Source organism: Notechis scutatus, chromosome 3 (genome assembly GCF_049901735.1).
Source record: "Notechis scutatus isolate UNSWTSFEM ecotype Mainland chromosome 3, rNotScu1.2, whole genome shotgun sequence".
NCBI classification, from domain to species: domain Eukaryota; kingdom Metazoa; phylum Chordata; class Lepidosauria; order Squamata; family Elapidae; genus Notechis; species Notechis scutatus.
The window spans coordinates 56,938,234-56,961,361 of record NC_142011.1 but is presented as its reverse complement, the minus strand read 5'-3'; the positions used below and the strand labels follow the sequence as shown (position 1 = coordinate 56,961,361).

Below are 23,128 nucleotides of genomic sequence, written 5' to 3'. Positions count from 1 at the left end.
TTGACCAGTATTACCAAATTTTTGTGATGGGGTATAATTCTCACCCATAGCGGCAAATGCTATCAATGTGCCAAAATTGCAAATTATATTTCACTTCATTGTGGGGCAAGAGAACTCTGGAAATTGATTCCTTAAGCTACCATAGAATTAAACTGAACTAATAGAAAAAGTAACTAAATAGAATGTGAGATGGTGAAATAAGATTCTAATCCCTTCCTTGCTGTGGAGATGTTTTCATAGACCATTTTCTACAGTGACCAAAACTGAATCTCAGTTATTAGAATGTTTTTTTAAAAGAATAACATTTTGCAAAGGAATTAATTATCCAAAATGTGTAAGTGTATAGATATAGAATGTCATGAACATAGGTTAAGTGTTACACTCTTGGAAATGTGCAAATATTTTTGTCTCTCTTGTTAAATGCGATCAAATTGTAAATTTGAACAAAAACTCCAACTGAATGCAGCGCGGCCAAGCATAAAGTCATACGAAAGATATATAAGGAGAGTAAATACAATGTCATTATCAATGGTTGTACTCCCTTTTCTTCCTGAATAGCATATTTCCATGAAATACAGGGGACACTTCCATTTTTGCCATTACCCTTTAAGTCATTCTCAGAGCAAAGAGACCATTTAAAGAAGTTATTCCCTTAGTAAACCTAGCACAAGGTGTGTTGTTGTTGAGGCCAAGAGTTAGGAAAACAAACTGAACTGACAGTTAAATCTTCCAACATTGATCAGAGACAAGCCACATGGGATATATGCAGACCTATTCTTCCACCCAAGACCTACTGTTTATCTGGGCTAATGATAGGACTAGCGAATTCCATAGCCAGATTGATAAATCAGGACTATTTGTAACTTGTTCAAATGAAGAGGAGTGTATTTTTAAAATAAAAATACTGACTGTTTTTATATATATGGTTGATCTTAGTAATTTGCCTATAGAAACTCTACAAGGTAAATTTGAAACTTTAGGATGATACTGTCTTGGCCATTCCATTATTTTCTATCAAGATTCAGCCAAGAAACATTTTTAAAAAATCAGTCACAAGCTAAAAAGGTTTTTTTAATTGGCTTTCCGAAAGGTACATACACCTTTTTCATTTGTTCAATAATTTCTGGAGTTACAAAATATATTTTTAAAACTACGTATTTGCCCTCATTTTCACATATGTATTTTCACATATACTGAAAGAGAAAGGAAGAACAAAGAGCATAAGTCATTAATTTATTGTTGTTGAAAAAAATGTTGCTAGGTTAATTTTTTGCAAGTTTAAGCTTAGTGGCTATCTTAGGAACTGGGAATGCCAACCAAACACCCACACCTTCAGTCTGCAAACAAATGTGTTGTTTGCATTAGAATTAGATAAGAGTTTTGGTGTCCATTGTCACTTCCTTTCTTTTTAGCTTTCAAAGATTTCTGGCTGTCACTTTCCCTGAAGCAGCCTTGACATCATTTGTTGGAGAGTTAAAGTGAACACAGAAGTTTTTAATCTGATTTATAGGGCTCTATTACTGCACTAGATTTGCCTGGTGCTTTTGTGAAAGTAATATCAGTAGAAATAGATAGTAACCATTCAATTCAAGGCAAACCATAAGTGAAGTTCGTTGCAACTCACGGATGAGTTAGAAAGTGGAGGAATTTGTAGAATTGCATTCTTGTTTAATTCCTTTTGCCTGGTTGGAAATCTCGCTTTGCCTGTTTATTTTTATCATGCACTGATGAGCGGATGCTTAGATTTAATCGGGTCATGCATTTTTTCTATATTTTGCTTTGTATAGCAATTCAAGGTTCATCTCTATATGCCAGATGGAGTCCAAAGCATTATTGCAGTCAGTGAAGCAAATAACTTTTCTTTCTTTTAAAATCAACATTAACTAATTGAGTAAGGGAGCTGCTGTAATGAGGAAGGGCCACATATTAAAACTTGTAGTTCATTTTCCTGCATTTTGGTATTTGAGGTTGGCAAAAAAAAAAAAAAACCTGGATACTACAGTTTGCACACTAAGGCTTCTGGGCAGCTTGAACCTAGGGATAGATTTATTCTTTCTCAATTATGATTGACACTTGAAGTGGTTTCCCAAGTCCTTTGATAATAAAGACACCTTTTAATGAACAGAATGGATCCTTTCCATACCAATGTAGGCCGACCACCCTGCCTTCTACTTGATTGTGATCTTTTTTGATGGAGTCAGGTGAAACTGCTCTTGATCTGAAAAATACATGAGTAAGGATCCAAAGAAGGATTTCCCTTGGCTTCTAGTCAACTACTACTTGTCACACCTGGCTTTTAGCCCAGACCTTCCCTCATGACTGCAAGAGCAACATGTCACTTAGGAACTACTTGCCAAAAAAGAATTTCCAGGTAACAGGTGCTTCTCAGCATAAAACTAGTGACAGATTGAGATTTCCTGTTGGGAGAAGCTGGATGGCCTACAAGTTCAGTTAAGAGGTACTTCTGTTGAAGCCAAGCAGGTTAATGGCATGAGAAGGGTTTTACATGGCAGGGAGCATAAATTTTTTCTTCCCATTTGTGTCTACAAGCTTCCTAGAGAAACGTGGCAACTTTCTGAACCATGTGCTTTCAAAAGTAAAATGCCTTGGTACCACATCTTTAATGCAGTTTGATTTTCATTTGATTTATCCAAAGTTGACTCTTGCCCACAACCATATGACATAATAAATGTGTCAGTTTTTTAAATGGTATTTTTGCTACAGCAGCCTAATACAGGTGTCACTCTGGCAGTTACTGCATTTCTTAAATAGATATACATTGGGGCTGTGCAGCACTTAAGGTGTTTCAGAACCAGCAGGGGCAAACGTACCTTCTCTTTGTAGCTGTAGCCAGCTATTGCAAGATTTCAAAAAAGATGGGACTGTTTGGAAAAGTTGTTGAGAGGAATTTTCCCACTTCCGTATGATCTAGTGCATCTTTTTGGAAATGAATTTAAAGTGTTGCACAATTCAAGAACAAAGTGTGTGTGTGTGTGTGTGGATGTGCACATAGCAAAGGGATGATTTGTTATTTATTCCACAGATGAGTTAATGTATATGTCAATGAATGTGTATCCCTAAATGTACGTGTTTTTAAACTAATAATATTTGAACTGTAATGCTGAGGCAAAGACAATAGTTTGGTGTTCTTGATTGGTAAGGATTGTTTAATCATAACTTACCAATGAGGACATCCCTGGAAGGGAGGAAAGGAGAAGGAAGGGAGGGAGGGAGGAAGGAAGGAAGGAAAGAAGGAAGGAAGGAAGGAAAGAAGGAAAGAACATTTCATATTCTGCATCTGGTTTGTATGGCTGAACCAAGCCAACCAGTAAAATCATCCTGATTCAATAGGAATGAAATAATATGTTGAACCTTCCTCACAAAAGTCAGTATACTCCTCTTCTACTACTTCCCAGTATTCCCAGAACATGCCTAGAAGACTTGGTTTTGAAATGTTTGAGTTGACCCTCTGGCTGCACCCAACATTTATATAATACAATTGGTTACAGCAATGTTTTCTCATCTTCAGGCCAACATCTTATTCTCTGGCAATATTGTATTTATTTTCTGGTGAGTTTTCCTCTTGGCAGAAATCAAGAGTGATGCTTTTCAAGTTTTTATGAAATTGCAGGCACATAAGATACTGGGGGAGATTTTAAAACTGTTGCAGAATTCTTTTTTACATAAAGTGGTACATTACATAAATTATTTTTTAAAAAATCAATCTGTAGCTGCATTTAGTCTGCTAATACTGTTTAATATTTCTCAGCTCAAATTGCATACAAAAAGTGTATAAAATGTGCAGCAAAGATGCATTTAAGATTATTGGATACAAAACAAATGCATATTCAACTATACATATATTAGGCAAAGATATATATCAGGTGTTAAGAAGAGTTATATATAGCTGCTTTTAGTGTTTTTTTAAAAATAGAAGAAACAAGGATTAAAATGTATAACTAACATCATATTCATATTGGTATGATAATAATAATTCTAATAATTCACACATATATGTAAATGTGGAAATGGATTATTATTCAGATATATGCTATATTGACATGGCTTACATGATCCTAGACCTGGACACACCTTCCTCCAAATATTTGTTTTTTTGCCTAAATACCTAACTGTCTTTAAATTGAGACTCGATGTGAGATGTGAGCAATGAACTATGTGAAGAAAACTTGTTTCACTTCTCCTTAGAAATAGGGTCGCTAAATGAGCAGCCATAACTGTTCTCAGCCTTGACCTTTTCTGGAAATAAATTCAAGTGCTTTCTTCTAATGAGGAACTGTTGGGGAATTTATCCTCCTTTGCTAAACCAGTTTCTTTGTGGGGTTGGCAAATAGCAAGGATGACTGAAGGTGAATGAAGTCCAGGTGGCTAAAATTTCAAAACTCACCTTTCTCCTGGCATGCAGGAGGGAAGTGATTTCCTGACTGAATTTCTTATTAAGGAAGTACAAGTAGCTTTTGCTTAATAACTGGTTGCCTAACCCTAACCCTAACCTACTCAAACTTACAGCGGTACTTGTAAGTTACTTACAACCCAATTCTAGAATTTTGCCGGTGGCATGTGTGCACACTGCAGTCACATGACTGCATTTTGGGCACATAGCAACAGGTTCACTTATTCTGTCAGTTCAGCTGTTGTGTTCTTGGTCACGTGACCACAATTTGCAACATTTTTTACATATTACTGGCCTTTGGATTGGTTTCCGGCAAAAAAAAATGCCAATAGGAACAAATGGACTGATTTTATAGCCGCTGCATTCATTAAATGAATGAATGGTAAGAGCTGCTACTGGTTACTTCCTGTCTTGATTATTGCAATGCGCTCTACATGGGGTTGCCCTTGAAGAGCATCTGGAAGCTCCAGTTAGTGCAAAATGCAGCGGCCTGCATGGTTTTGTGCAGACCCTGGTGTGCACATGTATCATCTCTCCTGCAGGAGCTGCATTGGTTGCCGATTTGCTTCCAGGTGCGTTTCAAGGTGCTGGTTGTCACCTTTAAAGCCCTTTATGGCTTGGGATCAGGTTATCTGAAGGAAGGTCTCTTGCCGGTCACATCCACCCAACCCATTAGAGCGGGGAGGCAGGGAATGTTGCGGGTCCCATCCCTGAGGGAGATACACCTGGTGGGACCCAGAAGAAGGGCCTTCTCCGTGATGGCTCCCTCTCTCTGGAATATCATTCCCCCAGAGATTAGAATGGTCCTCACTCTAGCACTCTTTCGAAAGGCACTGAAGTCCTTGTTTTGCCAGCGAGCCTGGGGAACCCAGAGTGGGATGGAGCCCATCAAATGGCTAGTGTGATCTGCTGTTGGCAGGGCAGGGGGGGTGGGAGTGGTTCCCCCCAAAATTTTTTGTTCTATTGTACTTTACTAATTTATTTGATTCTTTTTGTTAGTTTTTATTGTTTTTATTTTATTTTATTTTTTTGTTTTAAATATGGTTTTACATTGTGTAAGCCATCTCGAGTCACCATGGGTGAATAGGTGGCAATATAAATTAAATAATAAATAAATAAATAAATAAATAAATACTGCAAAAAAAAGATTATAAAATTGGGCCAGTCACATAGGTGCCTTGATTTATGACTGTCAAGACTTTTGGTGGAAATTCTGGGCTCCATTATGGTCATAAGTCACGGACTACCTAATTGATCCTCAACTTCTACAGATTGGCTCATCTAATCATGCTGGGAGCTGTGGTGGGATTCAAATAATTTAACAACCGGTTCTCTGCCCTAATGATTTCTTCCAACAACCAGTTCACCAAACTGCTCCAAAAGTTAATAACCGGTTCTCCCGATGTGGTGCAAACTGGCTGAATCCTACCACTGGCTGGGAGCTTCTAACTTCAGGTTTTTACTGTGCTTGTTTTAAGATGGAGCCCCCATTTAAGTGGAAATCATGTGGCTAGAGTGGGCCAAGCTCCATTAATTAAACTGAGCGCACGCCTCATTAGTGCTCACTTTGCAACTTAATCAGATTATCTTGGTCAGAATTAGCTGTTTTAAGAGGTCAGCAATGGAAGATCCGTCCTTCAACTTGACAGTAGGTCTTCTTTTGTTTTTCGTATTTTGTTTCTGAATTGAGATCTCAAACACACCTGTTTCTTTATGGTTCATTTGCCTTGTTCCAGTTCAGCTGGCCAGTTTGAAACACGTCAAATTCCAGAATAAAGACAACACTCTTGTAGGTTGCAGGATACATTGGAACAGATTTTTTTCCCAATGAGAATCCTTTCAAAGTCCTGGCCTGCTGGAGAGTACAAGCTGGCTGAAGATTCTGTGCATTGTAATCTGGCCCATCTGGAGGGCAACAAGTTGGGAAAGGCCTGCCTGAAGCATCTCGTTCATCATAGCTCTTTATAGCAAAAACTCCCAGATGGTGTACCAAATTTCCTTTGTAGTGTTGTGTAACCAGGCAGACAACCAATTCACTGCATAGGCAAATGTGCCAGTCAGCCACATGTGGCTCCTGCCTGAACATCTTGTCCTGAGCCCCTGCTCAGGGAGCATGAATGGTCCTAAGCCCCAAGCAGGGACTCAATCGAAGCAGGAAGGACAAGCAGAGCAGGGAAGGAGCTAGTTATTTGATTTACAGCATCTGGGTTCCCTGCTTCCGTGGGACAAGGGCAGGAGACCAGTGTTTCCTCTCTCTGCCCCAGATTCCTTGCTCAACTAGGGAAAGTTGTACTGGCCAAAAGGAAAAAGCACTCCGGAATCTCTGCTCTCTGTGCTGCTATATATTTCACAAAACAAAAGAGAGAAAGCTGCATCCGGGCTGCTGTGGCTCAGAGAAGTAGCACCTTAATAGGGAATAAGAAGGTGAAGGTGTGAATATTATGGCATGTCTATGCAATCCCAGAGCCCTGCGTTATTTGAGAGAAGACTCAAAAACTGCCTGAAAACAAAGTCAGTTGATTCTGGCTACATTCTGAGGAGTTGAAAAACATCCCAGAAAAAGGCAATGGCAAGGCTGCCAAGAAAACTGCAGGGATGCAGTCATCTGAAGCTCAGCTCCAGGGTCTTTCTACATTTTTCACCCCCTGTACTCCACACTGAAAGTTTGTTAAATGTGGGAGCATTGCCAGCTCAGGTCTTACGTGAGAAAATTAATGAGATATTTGTATTATAATCAGAAAATAGCAGAGCAACCTCCCCCCCCCCCCAGGTTAAAATAACCCCAACTGATCTGAAAAATGCCATTCTTCAATGCATAAACACTCAAAAGAGATTTCATCAGGCAACTGCAAACCTCTAATGAAGGTAGATTATTTTTCATTTTGATATGAGCAGGAACATTGATTTCTTGGCCCACAGCAACAATTATGTAATCACCATTCCCTGCTGTTATATTGTAAATACTGCTTTTGCATTTATTTAAGCTTTATTTGAAATGTCACAAAGTATACATTTTCCATTTTACTGCAAGTGTGTATACACATTTTGCCAACTCGCTCTAATATTTCACACATCTGATGAAATGGACTGAAAGAACAAAAACTAAGGTCGGATTAAGTAGGTTACTCTTATATAACCACTCCACCATGACCATGATGCTGTATCACTTTTGAAATATTGACCCAAGGAGCTAATTCCCTTAGCTCCCCACTTTGCTTAGGGTAAATGTGCAAAAATTTCAGAGATTTACCTTATCTGCATTCCTTCCAAGATCTTGTTTATTATGGTGTAAGTTTTCAAGTTTCCAAAAGGTCAGGTATAGACATAGACAAGAATTACAGTAGAATTTTGAATTGTTTGTGGTGCTATGTTTATAGTGATGTAAAAGGATTTTATCCTACAGTATTTTTATTCAGCCAGTGGCTTGGAGAGTAAAGCAACATGATCAGGAAGGAGTAGTATCTCAGGAATACTCAAAGTAGTAGTTTCCTCTAATCCGAAAGATAATCCTATGTCTTACATGTTTTTGTTCCCACCAAGCTTAACACTAGATCACCAATGTACAGTGGTCTCCCTCACCTTCTGTTCCCAAGGGTCACGGACAGCTATGGTTATTTGTGGAAGGCTCAACCCCCATTGCATTCTGCCAGTCTTTTCTCCCAAATTAGTGCAGAAGATGGTTTCTTGGCATCTCTGTGTCCATGCGACTACTATCTCTAATTGAATGACACGCTGAAGTGCACAATTCACTATCTGACAGCCCCATTCCATCTCGGTGACAGAAAGCAGAACTGAAATGACATTTTCCATTTGTTATAGCCATTGTTAGCAATTGATTGAACAGCATAATATATGTCTAAGAACTGGATTGTGTTCTATGAAGCAGGGCGAAAGAGAGATTTTTTTTTTTTTTATTGAGGATTCTGTGAAATTATCTTGTCCAGGTCTTATTTTTGGACACATCTCATATGTCTAGGAAGCCATGTCTTCTGCTCCCTCTATTTTTATTTGAGCAGTGCTGGCCACTAAATCTTCCATTAGGTAGTGGAGGAACCATGTCTTCAACTCCTTTCTCTCCTCAGCAGAGATACTGCATTTGAATGACTAACATAGCACTCAATGTGCAAGCTGTTGGCCGGCCAGGATTCACACCATACCAGTCAATATATTTTATTGCACTAAACCCAAGTTTTCTGAATACAAAAGATCCAAAAATCACATTGGTGTTTGTTAATAGTGAAGTGAAACAGGTACAATCCAAAGCTTGCAATCTCCTGGCTGTTAAGAATGGGCAGTCACCTCTCTTTGCTGTTTGGTTATAATAAGGCTACTTTGTGCTTTTGCTCTGTCTGAAGAATTCTGCTCTGATCTCAAAAAGAAAATCCATGATCTGTTGTTTTATCATAAGTGGCTGACATACCTTCAATCCACTTTAGCTCCCAAATTCTTTCTTGAATATGTAAAGTTGTAAACAAAAGATTGAACTGAACTGGTGGAAATTGATACAGGCACATAGGGGATATGGACCATCAATGTTCCAATTTAGTTTGCAGGTGAACTGGCTAGCTTCTATCAACTCCCAATAGAATGAAAGGCAGAATAAGAGCCACAGCACCCAGGAGATTCTTGTTCCAGCACAAAGCCAGAAATTCATTACCCATTTCTGGATGAGAAACTGTTTTTGTTGTTGTTGTTGTGATGAACCCTCCTCCCTGCTCCCCATTTGATCTGAGCTTTGCTCTTGTTCTGTTGGGAGATACAGAGAAGTGGTGGTGCCAGTGTGGAGCTGGGTGGACAAAAGATCTATTTGTGTTGTCCTAGAAAAGGGTTCACGCTTGATGTCAGCATCCCATCTTGTTTGGGCATCTGTGCAAGCTGCTGTTCCAGAACTAAAATGTGCCTCTATCAGCCCAGAATGTGGGCAACAATAAACAGTTTGCTCCTTTTTTTTCTTCTCCCTATGGGACAGAGAAGATGGAGCATGCATCCTGGTCTTTTGGGGCTTGGGGTAGCAATAGGTTCATTTGGGAGAGCGATGGGCCAACCTTGCTTAGCATCCTTTATCTAATAGCAGCAGACTAGAGCTGGAGTTGTTAGTTAGAGGCATGAGGTTCCCCCTTCTGGCCATGCCCCTTCATTACATCCTAGAAATTATTGTACTGATCACAGGTTCACTGAGTAGTTTGAGAAGCACAACTTCTAAAGCAGGGGTCTCCAACCTTGGCAACTTTAAGATTTGTGGAATTCTGGGAGTTGAAGTCCACAAGTCTTAAAGTTGCCAAGATTGGAGACCCCTATTCTACCCAGTCAAAAGATACTGGACTGGATTTTTTTCCCCACCAGGAAGAAAGACAAAGTACAAATATATATATACTTTCAATGATTTCTGTTGTGTCCTATATACAATTCAATTCTATGAACAAGCCACTATATTTCACAATAACAACTTGACTGGAAGTGCCTACCATATTCTTCCAGTGGGGAAAGTATATTTCCTCTAGAAGTTAAAGGTGGCATATGTAGTGGCCTCTCATCATTTTATCATCACAGCAGTACTCCTGCAAGGGTTTTGCAGCTGATGTATAATCACTGCTAAAAAAAGCTCCCATGGTCAAATGGGGATTTAACTATAGTCACAGTCTTTACATTACTTTACACAGTCACATTAACTACTAATTGATACTGATTTCAGAGTAGTGGCTTTTTGCTCGACCACTCTTTTTTTTCAATTATAGTTTTAACCTGGATAGCAGATTGCTAATTTGATTTAAATCAAGGTGGGAATTTAAAGAAAGGGAATAATATATCTCATAACTTATTAATGGCACTATTTCCACTATTTCTTTTGACTACATTATCTTCTATCTTGGTAGTCTCTCCTTTTTTTTGATTTGTGGTTGTTGACTGATGTAAAGTTAACTTGGTGTAACTTAGTCCAGCTAAGAAACTGGACTGAAGCAGAAAGCACTTGCTTTGAATTTATCCAGCACACATTGTTTGCATTCCTAAAATTTACTTAACCCGTTTACTGCATTATGTCTTGGGACTAAGGTACCTGAGGGGGTTGCCTTTTTTTCTAGAGACTTTACCCATCCAACCAGGTCAAATAGAATATGCATGCTGCAGACAAAAAAGTTGGCTGACAGGGACTAAAAGATGAGCTTTTTCTGCAGTGGCCCCTGCTCTGTGAATCATCCTCCCTTCAGAGATTAGAATGGCAATCCTGTTAGACTTCTGTAAAGCTCTAAAAAATTTGTTAGGCTCCGAGCCTGGGATGCTACATGTGCCAAGAGCCCTATATTGTTAACAGGCCAGATATCTTGCTTTTGTACATACTTCGGATAATGTTTTTATTGTTTTAATGCTTTTTAATATTTTTATTGTTTTAAAATGTTTTAAAACTTTAATTGTAATGTATGTTTTGAATATATGTCAGCTGCCCAGAGTGGTTTGCTAAGATGGGCAGCTATAGAAATCAAATCAAATCAAGTAAATACATAAATAAGCAAACTCATTTCTGCATTTGCAGAAAACTTTAAAGAAATGTGGTTAAAGTATCGGACTAGGGCCAAGGAGATGCAGGTTCTATTCCCCTCTCAGCCATGGAACCATTTTCTCTCAGCCCAACCAACTTCCTAAGGTTTTTGTTGTGAACAAAAATAGGAAGTTAGATTGCTATATATGCTGTCTTGAGCTTCAGAATGACAGGTGGATACCTAATAAACAAACAAGCAAACCATAAATGAACTGAACATACTGGCTTTGTGAAATATATGAAACACCACATGCACACACACATACACACACAAATGAACATTAATCAAGCTGAGCATGTTATATGAATAAATGTGAACCTGGCTAAGTGTATGTACAGTCATCACATGTCCTTAAGCTGCTCTTTCTAAGCCCCAATATCAATCTATCCTTCAGCATTTTGTGGAAAACTAATATTCTCCTATCCTAAAAAGAAAAGCTATACCTTGAAGTTCAGATATGTGTTTTGCACATACATGATCCCATACCCAGTCCCAGGACCTTCAGAGAAAATTGGGGAAGATTTCTGCTTGAAAATATATAAAGCTGTGATCAAAGCTGGCACCCTCAAAAACACTGAGTTTAACAGTGTGACTCGGAATAAAGCAATTTCTAAGAATGGCTTAAACGGAAGTAATAAATATGAAAAACTTTGCGTCTGAAATAATTATACAAATGCTAATTTATCATTCCTGATTCCATAAAAAGTTAAGTTACATTAGATCCTAATGCTAAATGCTAAGATAACCAAAACAAATAATTTTGCTCATTGCTTTCATTATGAGTACAAAGGGATTTAAACAGAGTTACCATATCTGGTACCAAATTCAATTGATCATTGAACATGGTAACAGAACATTAATAAATGTTTACATCCTTTGGCACCTTCTACAGGTTATTTAATTTTGCACATGTTTAATTATATTATAGCCCTTATTTGAAATATTTTTAAATGTAGCTTATTTTAAGTAAGTATTTAGCTGATTTCCCCCACCCTCTCTCCCACTTACTGAACTGGTACAAGTTTGCCTGGAGAAAAATGGAATTACGGCTGAACATATTGGAATGGGGAACCAATCATATCAAGCCAATATTACATACTAAGTAGGCAAATTTGATATATATATATATATATATATGTGTGTGTGTGTGTGTGTATATTTATTTTCGTAGATTTTCACGGGTACAGGTATGTAGGTCTAGGTGTGTTCGGGTCTTTTCCCATGTACTCTTAATCTTACACGGGAAAAGACCTGAACACACCTAGACATACATACATACATACATACATACATACATACATACATACATACATACATACATACATACATACATATATATATATATATATATATATATATATATATATATATATATATATATATATAATTTGTTTCTCAAGTTTTGAGGTACTTACAGGTATGGCATTCAGCTTTGTTTGGGTATTTTCCCACGTCATTGTAGTTGTGCTTTTAAAGTTGTAGCAACGTTTCAACAGATGAACACTATAGAGAAAGCCTGATGATGGCAGATGAGATTCTGCCGAAACGTTGCTACAACTTTAAAAGCACAACTTACAATGACGTGGGAAAATACCAAACAAAGCTGAATACCATACATGTAAGTACCCAAAAACTTAAGAATATATATATATATATATATATGTATATATGTATATATATGTATATATGTATATGTATATATGTATATATATGTATATATATATGTATATATGTATGTATGTATGTATGTATGTATGTATATAAAATTTCCTTTGAAGAATTTAAGAGAGTTCAAGAGTCTGAGGTTGACTTCTGAGGTTGCTACAAACTGAAGGGCATTTGACTTCTTTTTTCATACAATAATTAACATGTCAAACTTCCTACCACTAGATGCAATCATTAGTTTAAATAGTTTTCAAAAGGGAAGACAGGTTTCTGGAGAATATATTCTGAGCAGCATTTGCACATGGTGTGTAGATAGGGAAGTATCATATAAGAAGGTGATTCCTAAAATAATTGGTTCTTTGGGGAGGCTTATATCTATAAATAACCATGTGCTGGGAACAAGCAATAAGGTTGACTTGCAGCCTTGGTTGTGCGCTTCCCAACTGAATCTGGTTGGCCAAAGATGGAAAGATAACACGGGTTAGATGAGTCTTTCTGAGCTAGCAGGGCTTCTCTGATCTTGTGGGGGCTCAGCTGCGCAGTGGGTGACTAGAGGGACTGGCCCTGCCTGGGGTCTCTTATGCTGGATCATTGGGCAGGCAAAAGAAAGGGGAACAGAGGTTCCTTTGTGCTGCCTCATCTCATGCCTGCTTTGTATGTGTTGCAGATGCCAGCTTTCCTACAGCTTGACCCAGGATTATTCATCTGGGCAAGCAGGGGGTAGCAGCCCCATTCCATCCTCAGATTTCCCATCCTCCCCTGCCTTTCCATCAGTTGGAGAAGGGCAGAGACATAAAACAACCAGAGTGCAGCCTTTCCCTCCTTATCCTCTGTTACATAAAGTGGGTGTAGGCTGTGTTTTCATCTCTGGCTGTTCCTTCTTTGCATCTCTCGAAGGAGCTCCAAAAAAAAAGTCTGCGTAGAATCAAGCCTTCCTTCCTTCCAAGCCTAGCTGTAATAACTGACCGTCCTTCCTCTTTTGACAGAATGGGGCTGTGCTTGGTGAAACAGGTAAACGACATGAGAACATCAAACGAGGCAACTGGGCCAACCAGATTGAATTTGTTCTCACGAGTGTTGGCTATGCTGTTGGGCTTGGCAATGTGTGGCGCTTCCCTTACCTCTGCTACCGCAATGGAGGAGGTGAGTACGGAGGTCAGAGCACTGTGTTTGTGGGAAGGCTGGTGAGGGCTTTGTGGGAAACATGGGCCTACCATAGTCTGGCCTGAAAAGTACAAAGTTGCTGGTAGCAGAGAAGCTCTTCATAATTTATTCTTCATCCGACTGGGGTTCAGCGCAAGAGGGAATGGTGGGCCTTTTGCTGTAGCATCCTAACAACTCTGGGACTCAGGTTTGTTCTTGGGGCCTGGCTTAGGATAGAAAGCTATATGTTGCCTTACCTTCCTGACCAGAGGTACTTTAAATGTATTATGTTTAGAAGTGATTTTCAGGACTTGTGAACTAAACTGAGCTGGGAATTCTTTAACTAACATCCCATCTGAAAGAAACCAGATTGGGGAAAGCCCAACTAACCCACCAATTGCACATACTACTGGCATTAAATTTGTAGGAAAGAACTGCATGAAACAGCTGGGAATTGCTGGCACAAATAGAACGCTTTATCCCCATTTCAAATAAAACCTAACATGTATTCTTTATTTCTCACAGGGCTTTAAAGTCCTCCATTTCCTCAATACGAGAATAAGAAGCTGTCCCCAACTCAAAATTGTTTTTAAATCTTACCCAAAGTGCTTTCTTATTCTACGCTGACTCTTTATAACTGCAGAGGCCAGGAACTGAATTTGACTTTGGCATACAGAGCATGACTTGTACTCCTGAAATCCTGTAAGACTGATTGCTTCCTTTTGTTCTGCCTCTAGGTGCTTTCATGTTCCCCTATTTCATCATGCTGGTCTTCTGCGGGATCCCCTTGTTTTTCTTGGAACTCTCTTTAGGACAATTTGCTAGCCAGGGCTGCTTGGGCGTCTGGAGGATCAGCCCCATGTTTAAAGGTGAGAGAGAACCAATGGACACTCCCTCAGATTACTCTGCCTCAATCACATTCTCCATCTGCATCCCACGTGCCCCCACCCCCGTTCCCCCTCCCACCCCCACGTGCAACAAAATGTCTGAGCTGAGATTTTTCAAGACACACTGACGTTATCAAATAAGAAATCGGTATCATTAGATATATTAATATGTTTTACAAACATTTAAAACTAGAGAATTTTAGTAGTTGGAGGTGAAAGTTGCTATCCTGCCCCACTTCCAGGTCAGCTACATCATCCACATTGCTTCCTGTGAGTGGACGATTGCTTTCTCCTTCTGAGGCAGAATTGAAGTCCTAAAGACACTTTTCTGGGACCATCACCACACCTGTTGCAGTTTTGGACACACCCACACACACCCACACCCACATCCCTGCAGGACAAAGAAGGATGTAGATGACACAGCATGCATGAATACAACAGTGCAGTACAGATCCTAGTCCCTTTCTACTTACGTTACAAATTTGCACACAATTATGTAAACAGCAGAAATTATGTTTTGATGCACAATGCACATTTCATCATTCGACAGAAATCTCAACTTGCTGCAGATGTCTTGAAAAAAAGAAAAAGGAAGGAAGGAAAGGAAGGAAGGAAGGAAGGAAGGAAAGGAAAGGAAGGAAGGAAGGAAGGAAGGAAGGAAGGAAGGAAGGAAGGAAGGAAGGAAGGAAGGAAAGAAAATAAAACAAAGCAACAAAACAAAACAATGGTGGATACCTATTACATCCACTCCTGACTATCCAAGTCTGATCAAACAAATACATATTTCTGCCCCCACTGGGGAGAGCAACTGGAGATAAAAGATATCCCCTTAGCTTCCTTGCAGCAACTCTAGAATTTTTTAAATGGTTGCTGTATGACATCCAGTTTTGATCTAATTGGCCAGAGGACTGGATAACTGTCAGCCACATAATGTGAACACAATTTCTAGAACCATATCTGATTATTGCTAAAAACCTGATTGAAGGCCTAGCACCAAGCCTGTGTTTTCATTTCAGAGAATCTGCTTTTTTAAAGGTAGAAAATTTGAAGTTCACAATAAATCCAAAAGAAAAGGTCAGAATATTTACTTCCTAGCACTAGCTTTCTGCCATATTTATTCTGCCCAGTTGTAAACATATGAGTTATGGTCCCTCTAATCTAGATACTATTCATATGCAGCCTTCTGCTTCTCATCTCATGGCTTCATTTTTGCTGTTCTGAATCTGGAAGCAGAAGACTGTAATGACAGTGTTTGCACTAGATATTTAATGCTAAATCACCAACAGTCAATTCTAATTGTGATATTCAGCTCCTTGCATACGCTTCAATGAACCATGTAATGGCTTAATGGATAATCTGATTCACACAACTGGATAGGAGAATGGATAGGTTCCAAAAAACATGCTGAACCACAAACCACAATATTGTTTAAGTTGTATAAACCTAATCAGTGTGTGTGAGTGTTGGCAGGACCTAACTCTGTATCATAAACTAGCCTCATGGGCTTTATTGTTTCTGCTTTTAAATTAAACTTGCCATATGTAGTTTGCACGTTGCAAACTTACATCCTCTACTTTACAATTCCAACATCAATGTGTTACATGGATCAGCAAACTCCCACCTCAAAATCTTCCTATTTATCCTTATACTTTTATTTCCTTCAGGTGTTGGCTATGGTATGATGGTTGTCTCAAGCTACATTGGAATCTATTACAATGTTGTGATCTGTATCGCCTTCTATTATTTCTTCTCATCAATGACACGGGTACTACCCTGGACATACTGTAATAACTTTTGGAATACAGGAAATTGCACCAGCGTGTTGGATGTTACCAACAGCTCAATGGGTTCATCAGTCAACATCACACATATCTTCAACCAGACTCTGAAGCGCACTAGCCCCAGTGAGGAATACTGGAGGTGATAATGGGGGCAGATAATGGGCAGGGAGGGGGATTGTGTAAATGGATATGGGGGAAAATGGGAATTGGTTTACATTCTTCCCCTTCCGTGGGAATAATCTGATCTTACAACTTCTGAGCATTTAGTTACTGCACTTACTGGGGATGATGGAAGTTTTAATTCAAAACATACAGACAGGGACAGAGTTATGGAAAACTGATCCATAATTGGATAGGTCACAATGGCACATGGAATCTGTGATCCTAGCTCATTCTGTCTATAAGTTTCAGCCACCATCCCAACCTATGTGTCTGAATGACATCCCCTAAGGCAAGTTGCATATTGGAAAGATGTTGCTTGAAATGGAACAGGTAGCAGAAAGATTGGATGTAGGCAGAGCCATATGTTATTAACATGATTTATAATCAGAGGCAGATAGACTTGCTGTACCAAGGGATGGAAACAGTAGGTAAGAAAATAAAATTGCAGTATTTTTTACTTGAGTTGAAATAAATCCATTTTGTCCCTTGAATTAGGAAATCCAAGAATACTCTAATAGAGTATTTATACTCTAATAGACTTAACTGTCACCTATATTTTAAAAAGTTTCTTATTAGAGATGGTTGAAAACAAAATTTCTCCATAAATTCTTATGAATCTTCAATCTATCTATATATATATAAAAGTGAACTACCACTCACGCATCATCACAAAATCTCCAGAACCGTAAAGCCTACAAACTTGAAATTTGGCACATATGTTCCTCTTGGCTTCTAGGTGCTCACTAAAAAAGGATTTTTCAAAATGACTATCAGAGCATTAGTATTTCATATATTATTATTAACATGCTCTGATGCTAAGGAGTTCTACTCCCCCTCCCCACCTGAAAAGAAATATGTTCCAAATACAAAACACAAGCAGAGGAGAGGAGTTTCAGTTTTAGTTTCACAGCACCAAGCAGCTTTAGTACAGAACAGTTGAGCCAAGCCATGCCCAGACTCCTTGCTCACACAGCAAATACTGTTTCAGTTTCCAAACAACCCTCAACTCTCTCATACACTGACAGGACGCTAGCCAGATGAATACCGATGGATGCTGGTAGGCAGAGGCAGAATCCCCCCCTATTTTCCTCCTCAAAAACTAAGCCCGACCACATAGTTTCTTGGCGAAGCACAGGTATCGAGCTAGTCTTATCCTGTTGGTGAAAGTTGGTGTAAGTTCATTGTGCTGAACGATGAACATCTATATATAGTGTACTTAATTTCTGACTCTAAAATTTGTTCAAGGCAGTTAACTATCCTACCTTTTAGAATCCCCCCTGTATTTGTTGGTCTTGAATGTCAGTTTTGGAGACCTGTGGATGCAGATTGGTTTGGTGCATTTGCTAGAGATGGATGCAAAGTACTTGCAAACTGGAGCTTATACTCCTATCTTTTTTTCCAGGCGGTATGTATTGAAGCTGTCTAATGACATCGGGAATCTGGGTGAAGTACGGCTTCCCCTGCTGGGTTGCTTGGGCGTCTCTTGGATCGTCGTCTTCCTCTGCCTCATCAAGAGTGTGAAGTCCTCAGGAAAAGCAAGTAGTGTTTCTTCTTCCTTAATTTACCTGCACTGCATATAAATCCTTGATTGCTTTTAGATTGGCTTTTGACACCATCTGCAAACACCCTTGTCTTGGACTATTTTCCCACTTGCTCTTTTACGTTGACGTAGCACTCCTGATGTTCATCCTTGGTCACATAAGAGTGGCTTTATCTCCATTCTGTGGGTTTATAATCTAGTCAAAAATGAATGTTCCTAAATGCTTATTAAATACTATATATTTGTTAAACTATAGTGGCTGCAATAGAGGTGTTAATTTTAAGAGGTAGAGAGTCAAAGCTTGTTTGGATAGGCTGATGGTTGTCATGCAGCTGAAATCAAAGTTCTGGGAGAAGGAATTTTTATTTATTTATTTGATTTGTCAATCGCTTACAAGATAATAGATATAAGTATAAACATGAGTAAGAATACAGGAAATAGGTACAAATAAATGGGGACAATAGGACAGGGACAGTAGGCATGATGGTGCACTTATGCACGTCCCCCCCCCCTTTTTTTTTTTGCCAGAACCTACTTTCTACTTGCAATATGTCTGAATGCTCTTCAACTTTTCCTTTGTCCCCCTTCTTTCAGGTGGTATATTTCACAGCAACATTCCCGTACCTGGTGCTAACAATCTTATTTGTGCGGGGAATCACTCTTGACGGCGCTGTTAGTGGCATCACGTACTATCTGACACCACAGTGGAACAAAATCCTTGACGCAAAGGTATTCAGAGGGGATATCACAGAGGGCTTCGTAAGCTGTGCAGTCCAGAGCCATAACTCAACAGCCTCCCTCCAATTTGAAACTACACGGGAAACTCTTTCTTTCCCCAGTGACATATTTTATCTTTGATAGGTATGGGGAGACGCTGCCTCTCAGATCTTCTATTCGTTGGGCTGTGCCTGGGGTGGGCTTATCACCATGGCATCGTATAACAAGTTTCACAACAACTGCTACAGGTATGATGTTGGATAGAAATGATGGGGAAAGAGATGTACAAAGAGATTTTTGGGTGATACACAGTAGTTCATATGTCTAGAAAATAATCTGCATGGAAAATGGTGCAGAGATGTCAGGTAATAAACTGCTAGAATCCTTGTCTCTCCCATTGTGGAGGAACTTGATTTTAAACAATACATAGTTTTTGAGCTTTTTTTTTTAAACATAGGTACTACAACGTTTATTTTTGTCTTAAAGCATGAAGTGGAGTAGTCTCAGAATGCAGATTAATTATGAACACAATCAAAGTTCACGTAATGCTTTGTATTAATTTGGCAAATTGAAACAGAAGTTGTGTTTTCTTTGTTCTTTGCAATTAAATAATTTTACCTTCTTTCATCTAAGGATCTCTGAACCGCGGGTGGCTTTCGTAAGATTACCTTTAGAAAGAACGTGTTATATTTTATCAGATGGGTTTATATCCCATCCTTTTACCAACAAATGGTGCTCAAGATGGCTGCAAGAATACGGTCTTCTTGAATTAACTAAAACATAGTTCAGTGTAAATAAAATATAACAATAAAAATAAATTGCTCTCCTAATTTTAGTAGCTAAACCTACTTGCAACATCACACATGGGAGCCCCTTCTCTAGCTGCAGATCTCTTGGCTCGCTTCAGGATGCTCCCCTTCACAGCTGCGGCGTTCATGAGTTCTCCCACCTTTGTGTACCCACAGAGACAGCATCATCATCAGCATCACCAACTGTGCTACCAGTGTGTACGCAGGTTTCGTCATCTTCTCTATCCTCGGCTTCATGGCTCATCACCTGGGCGTGGATGTCTCCAAGGTGGCCGACCAAGGCCCTGGCTTGGCATTTGTGGCCTATCCTGAGGCATTGACACTCCTCCCCATTTCCCCCTTTTGGTCTGTTCTCTTCTTCTTCATGCTCATCCTGCTGGGGCTGGGTACACAGGTAAACACAGCTGTTTGCAGCTCGTGCTTTGGGGAGGATTCTAGAGCCCGACATGTCTGAAATCTACAACTCCAGAGAAAGCTAAACTAGTCAATAAACATAAATGGAAAATAGTGTGCATCTATTATGTGTTTGTTAAAATGCAAACCGTATGTATGCAAACGGTATGTATGTATGCATAAACACATGCCCCAAACTTGATTCATCTAGTTGAAAGGAAAGATGAAGATTTAATGGTGCTTGGAAATCATGGGAAATGGAGAGTAATTACTCTAATACCGCATGACTATCATTCCAAATCCTTTTATGGCAAACTGGGTCATAATGAAGCTGTACCAATAGGGCAGCCTTCTGTATCCTGGTGCTTTCTAGATGGAATCAAGCTGAAGCTCCTATTATATTTAAATTGTATAATCAATTCTCATGCCAACTTAGAATGATGAGAATTGTAGTCATACACATCTAGACTACACCCACCTGGGGAAAGTGAACTTAACTATTAGTGCCAGATTCTCCTCCCAAATAAAGTATATTCAGGGGTGGGATTCTACCAAGTCACACCTATTCGCTAGAATCGGTTGTTAACATTCTAAACAGTTTGGAGAACCGGTTGTTAGAAGAAATTACTGGCCTAATCCTGTAAGGAAGGCAGGAAGGAAACATTCTGGTGTTGCTTACAGAAACTGCCTCTGTTAATCCTTATTACATTCTTGGCAGGACTAGACTTCCTGTCTCAGGAACTTCTCTGGAATTGTTTTTCCCTCCTTTGCTGGTACTTCGCTTATGTGGAGTGACCATTGAAAAAAGTGACTTATGACTGTTTTTCACACTTACGACTGTTGCAGCATCTCTACAGTCACGAGAGGCCAGGCAAGGAGATGCGTGCCTCGATGTGAATGATGTTGAGTTGGTCATGCCTAGCCAGTAACATGACCACCAAGCCATGTCCACCCAGTCACATAACCACCAAGCCACGCCCACCAACTAAGCAATGCCCACAGAACCGGTTGTTAAAAAAATTTGAATCCCACCCCTGAGTATATTTGCCCCAAGTGCTGATTCACTTAAGAAGCATGCTGATCTCCAACCTTTAAATTAATCAAAACTGATGCACAGGTAGTCCTCGACTTACACCCACAATTGAGCCCGAAATTTCTGTTGCTAAGTGAGACCCTTGTTAAATACTTTTGCCCCATTTTACAACTTTTTTTGCCACAGTTGTTAAGTGAATCAATGCAGTGGTTAAGTTAGTGACATGGTTTAATGAATCTGGCTCCCTCATTGACTTCGCTTGTGAGAAGGTTGACTCTGGGACACTGCAACTGTCATAAATATGAACCGGTTGCCAAGCATCCAAATTTTGATCATGTAACTATGAGGCTGCTGCGACGGCCGTGTGGAAAGCGGTGATAAGTCACTTTTCTCAATATTGTTGTACCTTCGAATGGTTACTAAATGAATGGTCGTAAATCAAGGATTGCCTGTAGTTGGAGAGAGAGAAAGGGAGACTGTGTGATTTTATGGTTGCTAAATGAAGGAAGATAAGAGAGAGCAAAACTTCCATGGCATGTATGTATAACTTTTATTTTTTTCTTCTTCACTATGTTTCCTCAGTTCTGTCTCCTGGAAACTCTTGTCACAGCCATTGTGGATGAAGTGGGAAACGAATGGATATTGCGTTGGAAGACTTTTGTGACTCTAGGGGTGGCTGTGGTGGGCTTTCTGCTAGGTATCCCACTCACCACACAGGTATGAGGGAGAGCTAAAGGGCAAGGCAGAAATAAACAGCCCATTCTCATCCTAAGGCTAAAGGGGGCAAGGCTTGCTTAATCCAGGACTTGACTGTTTTCTTCTTCTTTTGTTTCTCCTCTAGGCTGGTATTTATTGGTTATCACTGATGGACAATTATGCAGCAAGTTTCTCACTTGTGGTTATTTCATGCATCATGTGTGTTGCTATTATGTATGTCTATGGTGAGTATCTTCTGCCCAGTTGCATGGATTAATTGGAACAATTCAAGAATATAATAAGAATGGCACTTGAACAATAGAGCCAGAACTCCCCTGTGGGCCTGACAGCCAGGAATACTGAAAGATTAACTATATTATATAGATTCAAGAGTAGAAAATGGTGCTTTCCCAGAATAGTTTTCTGACCTTGGAGCCTGGAAGAAGGAACAGATAGGGAAAAGCTGCAATCAGGAATTTTTGTTCAATTCTTTCTTGTGAAGAGTCCATAAACTCAAATGCAGACCAGACTAATATCCAATCACAGTAATTCAAATGGCTGTTGCCAGTATTTGGTTTCACTGGACACATTCACTCACAGCTCAGAGGACTGCTGATCCAAGGTGCAGATCTGATTACTTTCTCCCCAACTAAAAAGAGATGGTAGTTAAAAAAACAGATTACAGCAGCAGATTTAGTACAGAAATCTGGCATTCTTGCACAAGTTTCAAGGGCGTAAGGCTAGTGTTCTAGGGCAGAGGTCTCCGAACTTGGCAACTTTAAAATTTGCGGACTTCAGCTTCCAGTATTCTCCAGCATAGATGGCTGGAAAATTCTGGAAGTTGGAAGTCCACAAGTCTTAAAGTTGCCAAGTTTGGGGAGACTTGTCTAGGGAGTCAGGTTATTGTGTTGCCTTGTAACCAGAGGTGGTATTCAGCAGGTTCTGACCAGTTCTAGAGAACCGATAGCGGAAATTGTGAGTAATTCGGAGAACCGGCAAATCCCACCTCTGATTGGAGATTTTACAGTATCCTTCCGCTGCCACACCCATCAAGCCATGCCCACAGAAGTGGTAGTAAAAAAAATTGAATCCCACCACTGCTTGGAACCACTCACTGCTGTTGCAATCACATTTACACCATACCGAGGGAACCCATTGCCCCAAGAGGGCGTGACCCAAAGGATATTTTGCCTGGTGTTCTCTGGTCTGGATATTAACCCTTTCAGTTACTCTGCCACTAAGTAATGAGAACTTGCTTCAAGTCTCTTCATTGCAGAGACTTCCTTTGTGCTGTGCTTTCCCTCTCAGGAGTTGTGATAGAGGTAGGAGCAGAGCAAAGGAGCCACAATGAGGAA

General features: G+C 39.6%; 1 protein-coding gene across 9 annotated transcripts in view; it reads left to right on the top strand.

Annotated features, from left to right (window-relative positions):
• Nucleotides 1-23,128, top strand: part of SLC6A9 (solute carrier family 6 member 9) — a 57,073-nt gene that overhangs the window by 30,873 nt on the left and 3,072 nt on the right. For all 9 annotated transcript variants that reach the window (XM_087960136.1, XM_087960132.1, XM_087960138.1 and 6 more), the window contains 9 exons: nucleotides 13,599-13,755; nucleotides 14,493-14,624; nucleotides 16,307-16,562; nucleotides 17,988-18,120; nucleotides 18,720-18,854; nucleotides 18,987-19,090; nucleotides 19,808-20,045; nucleotides 21,660-21,794; nucleotides 21,919-22,018. In XM_087960136.1, the coding sequence (XP_087816262.1) occupies nucleotides 14,501-14,624; nucleotides 16,307-16,562; nucleotides 17,988-18,120; nucleotides 18,720-18,854; nucleotides 18,987-19,090; nucleotides 19,808-20,045; nucleotides 21,660-21,794; nucleotides 21,919-22,018 (1,225 nt within the window). In that variant the 5' untranslated portion in view covers nucleotides 13,599-13,755; nucleotides 14,493-14,500. The remainder of the gene's footprint in view (nucleotides 1-13,598; nucleotides 13,756-14,492; nucleotides 14,625-16,306; nucleotides 16,563-17,987; nucleotides 18,121-18,719; nucleotides 18,855-18,986; nucleotides 19,091-19,807; nucleotides 20,046-21,659; nucleotides 21,795-21,918; nucleotides 22,019-23,128) is intronic.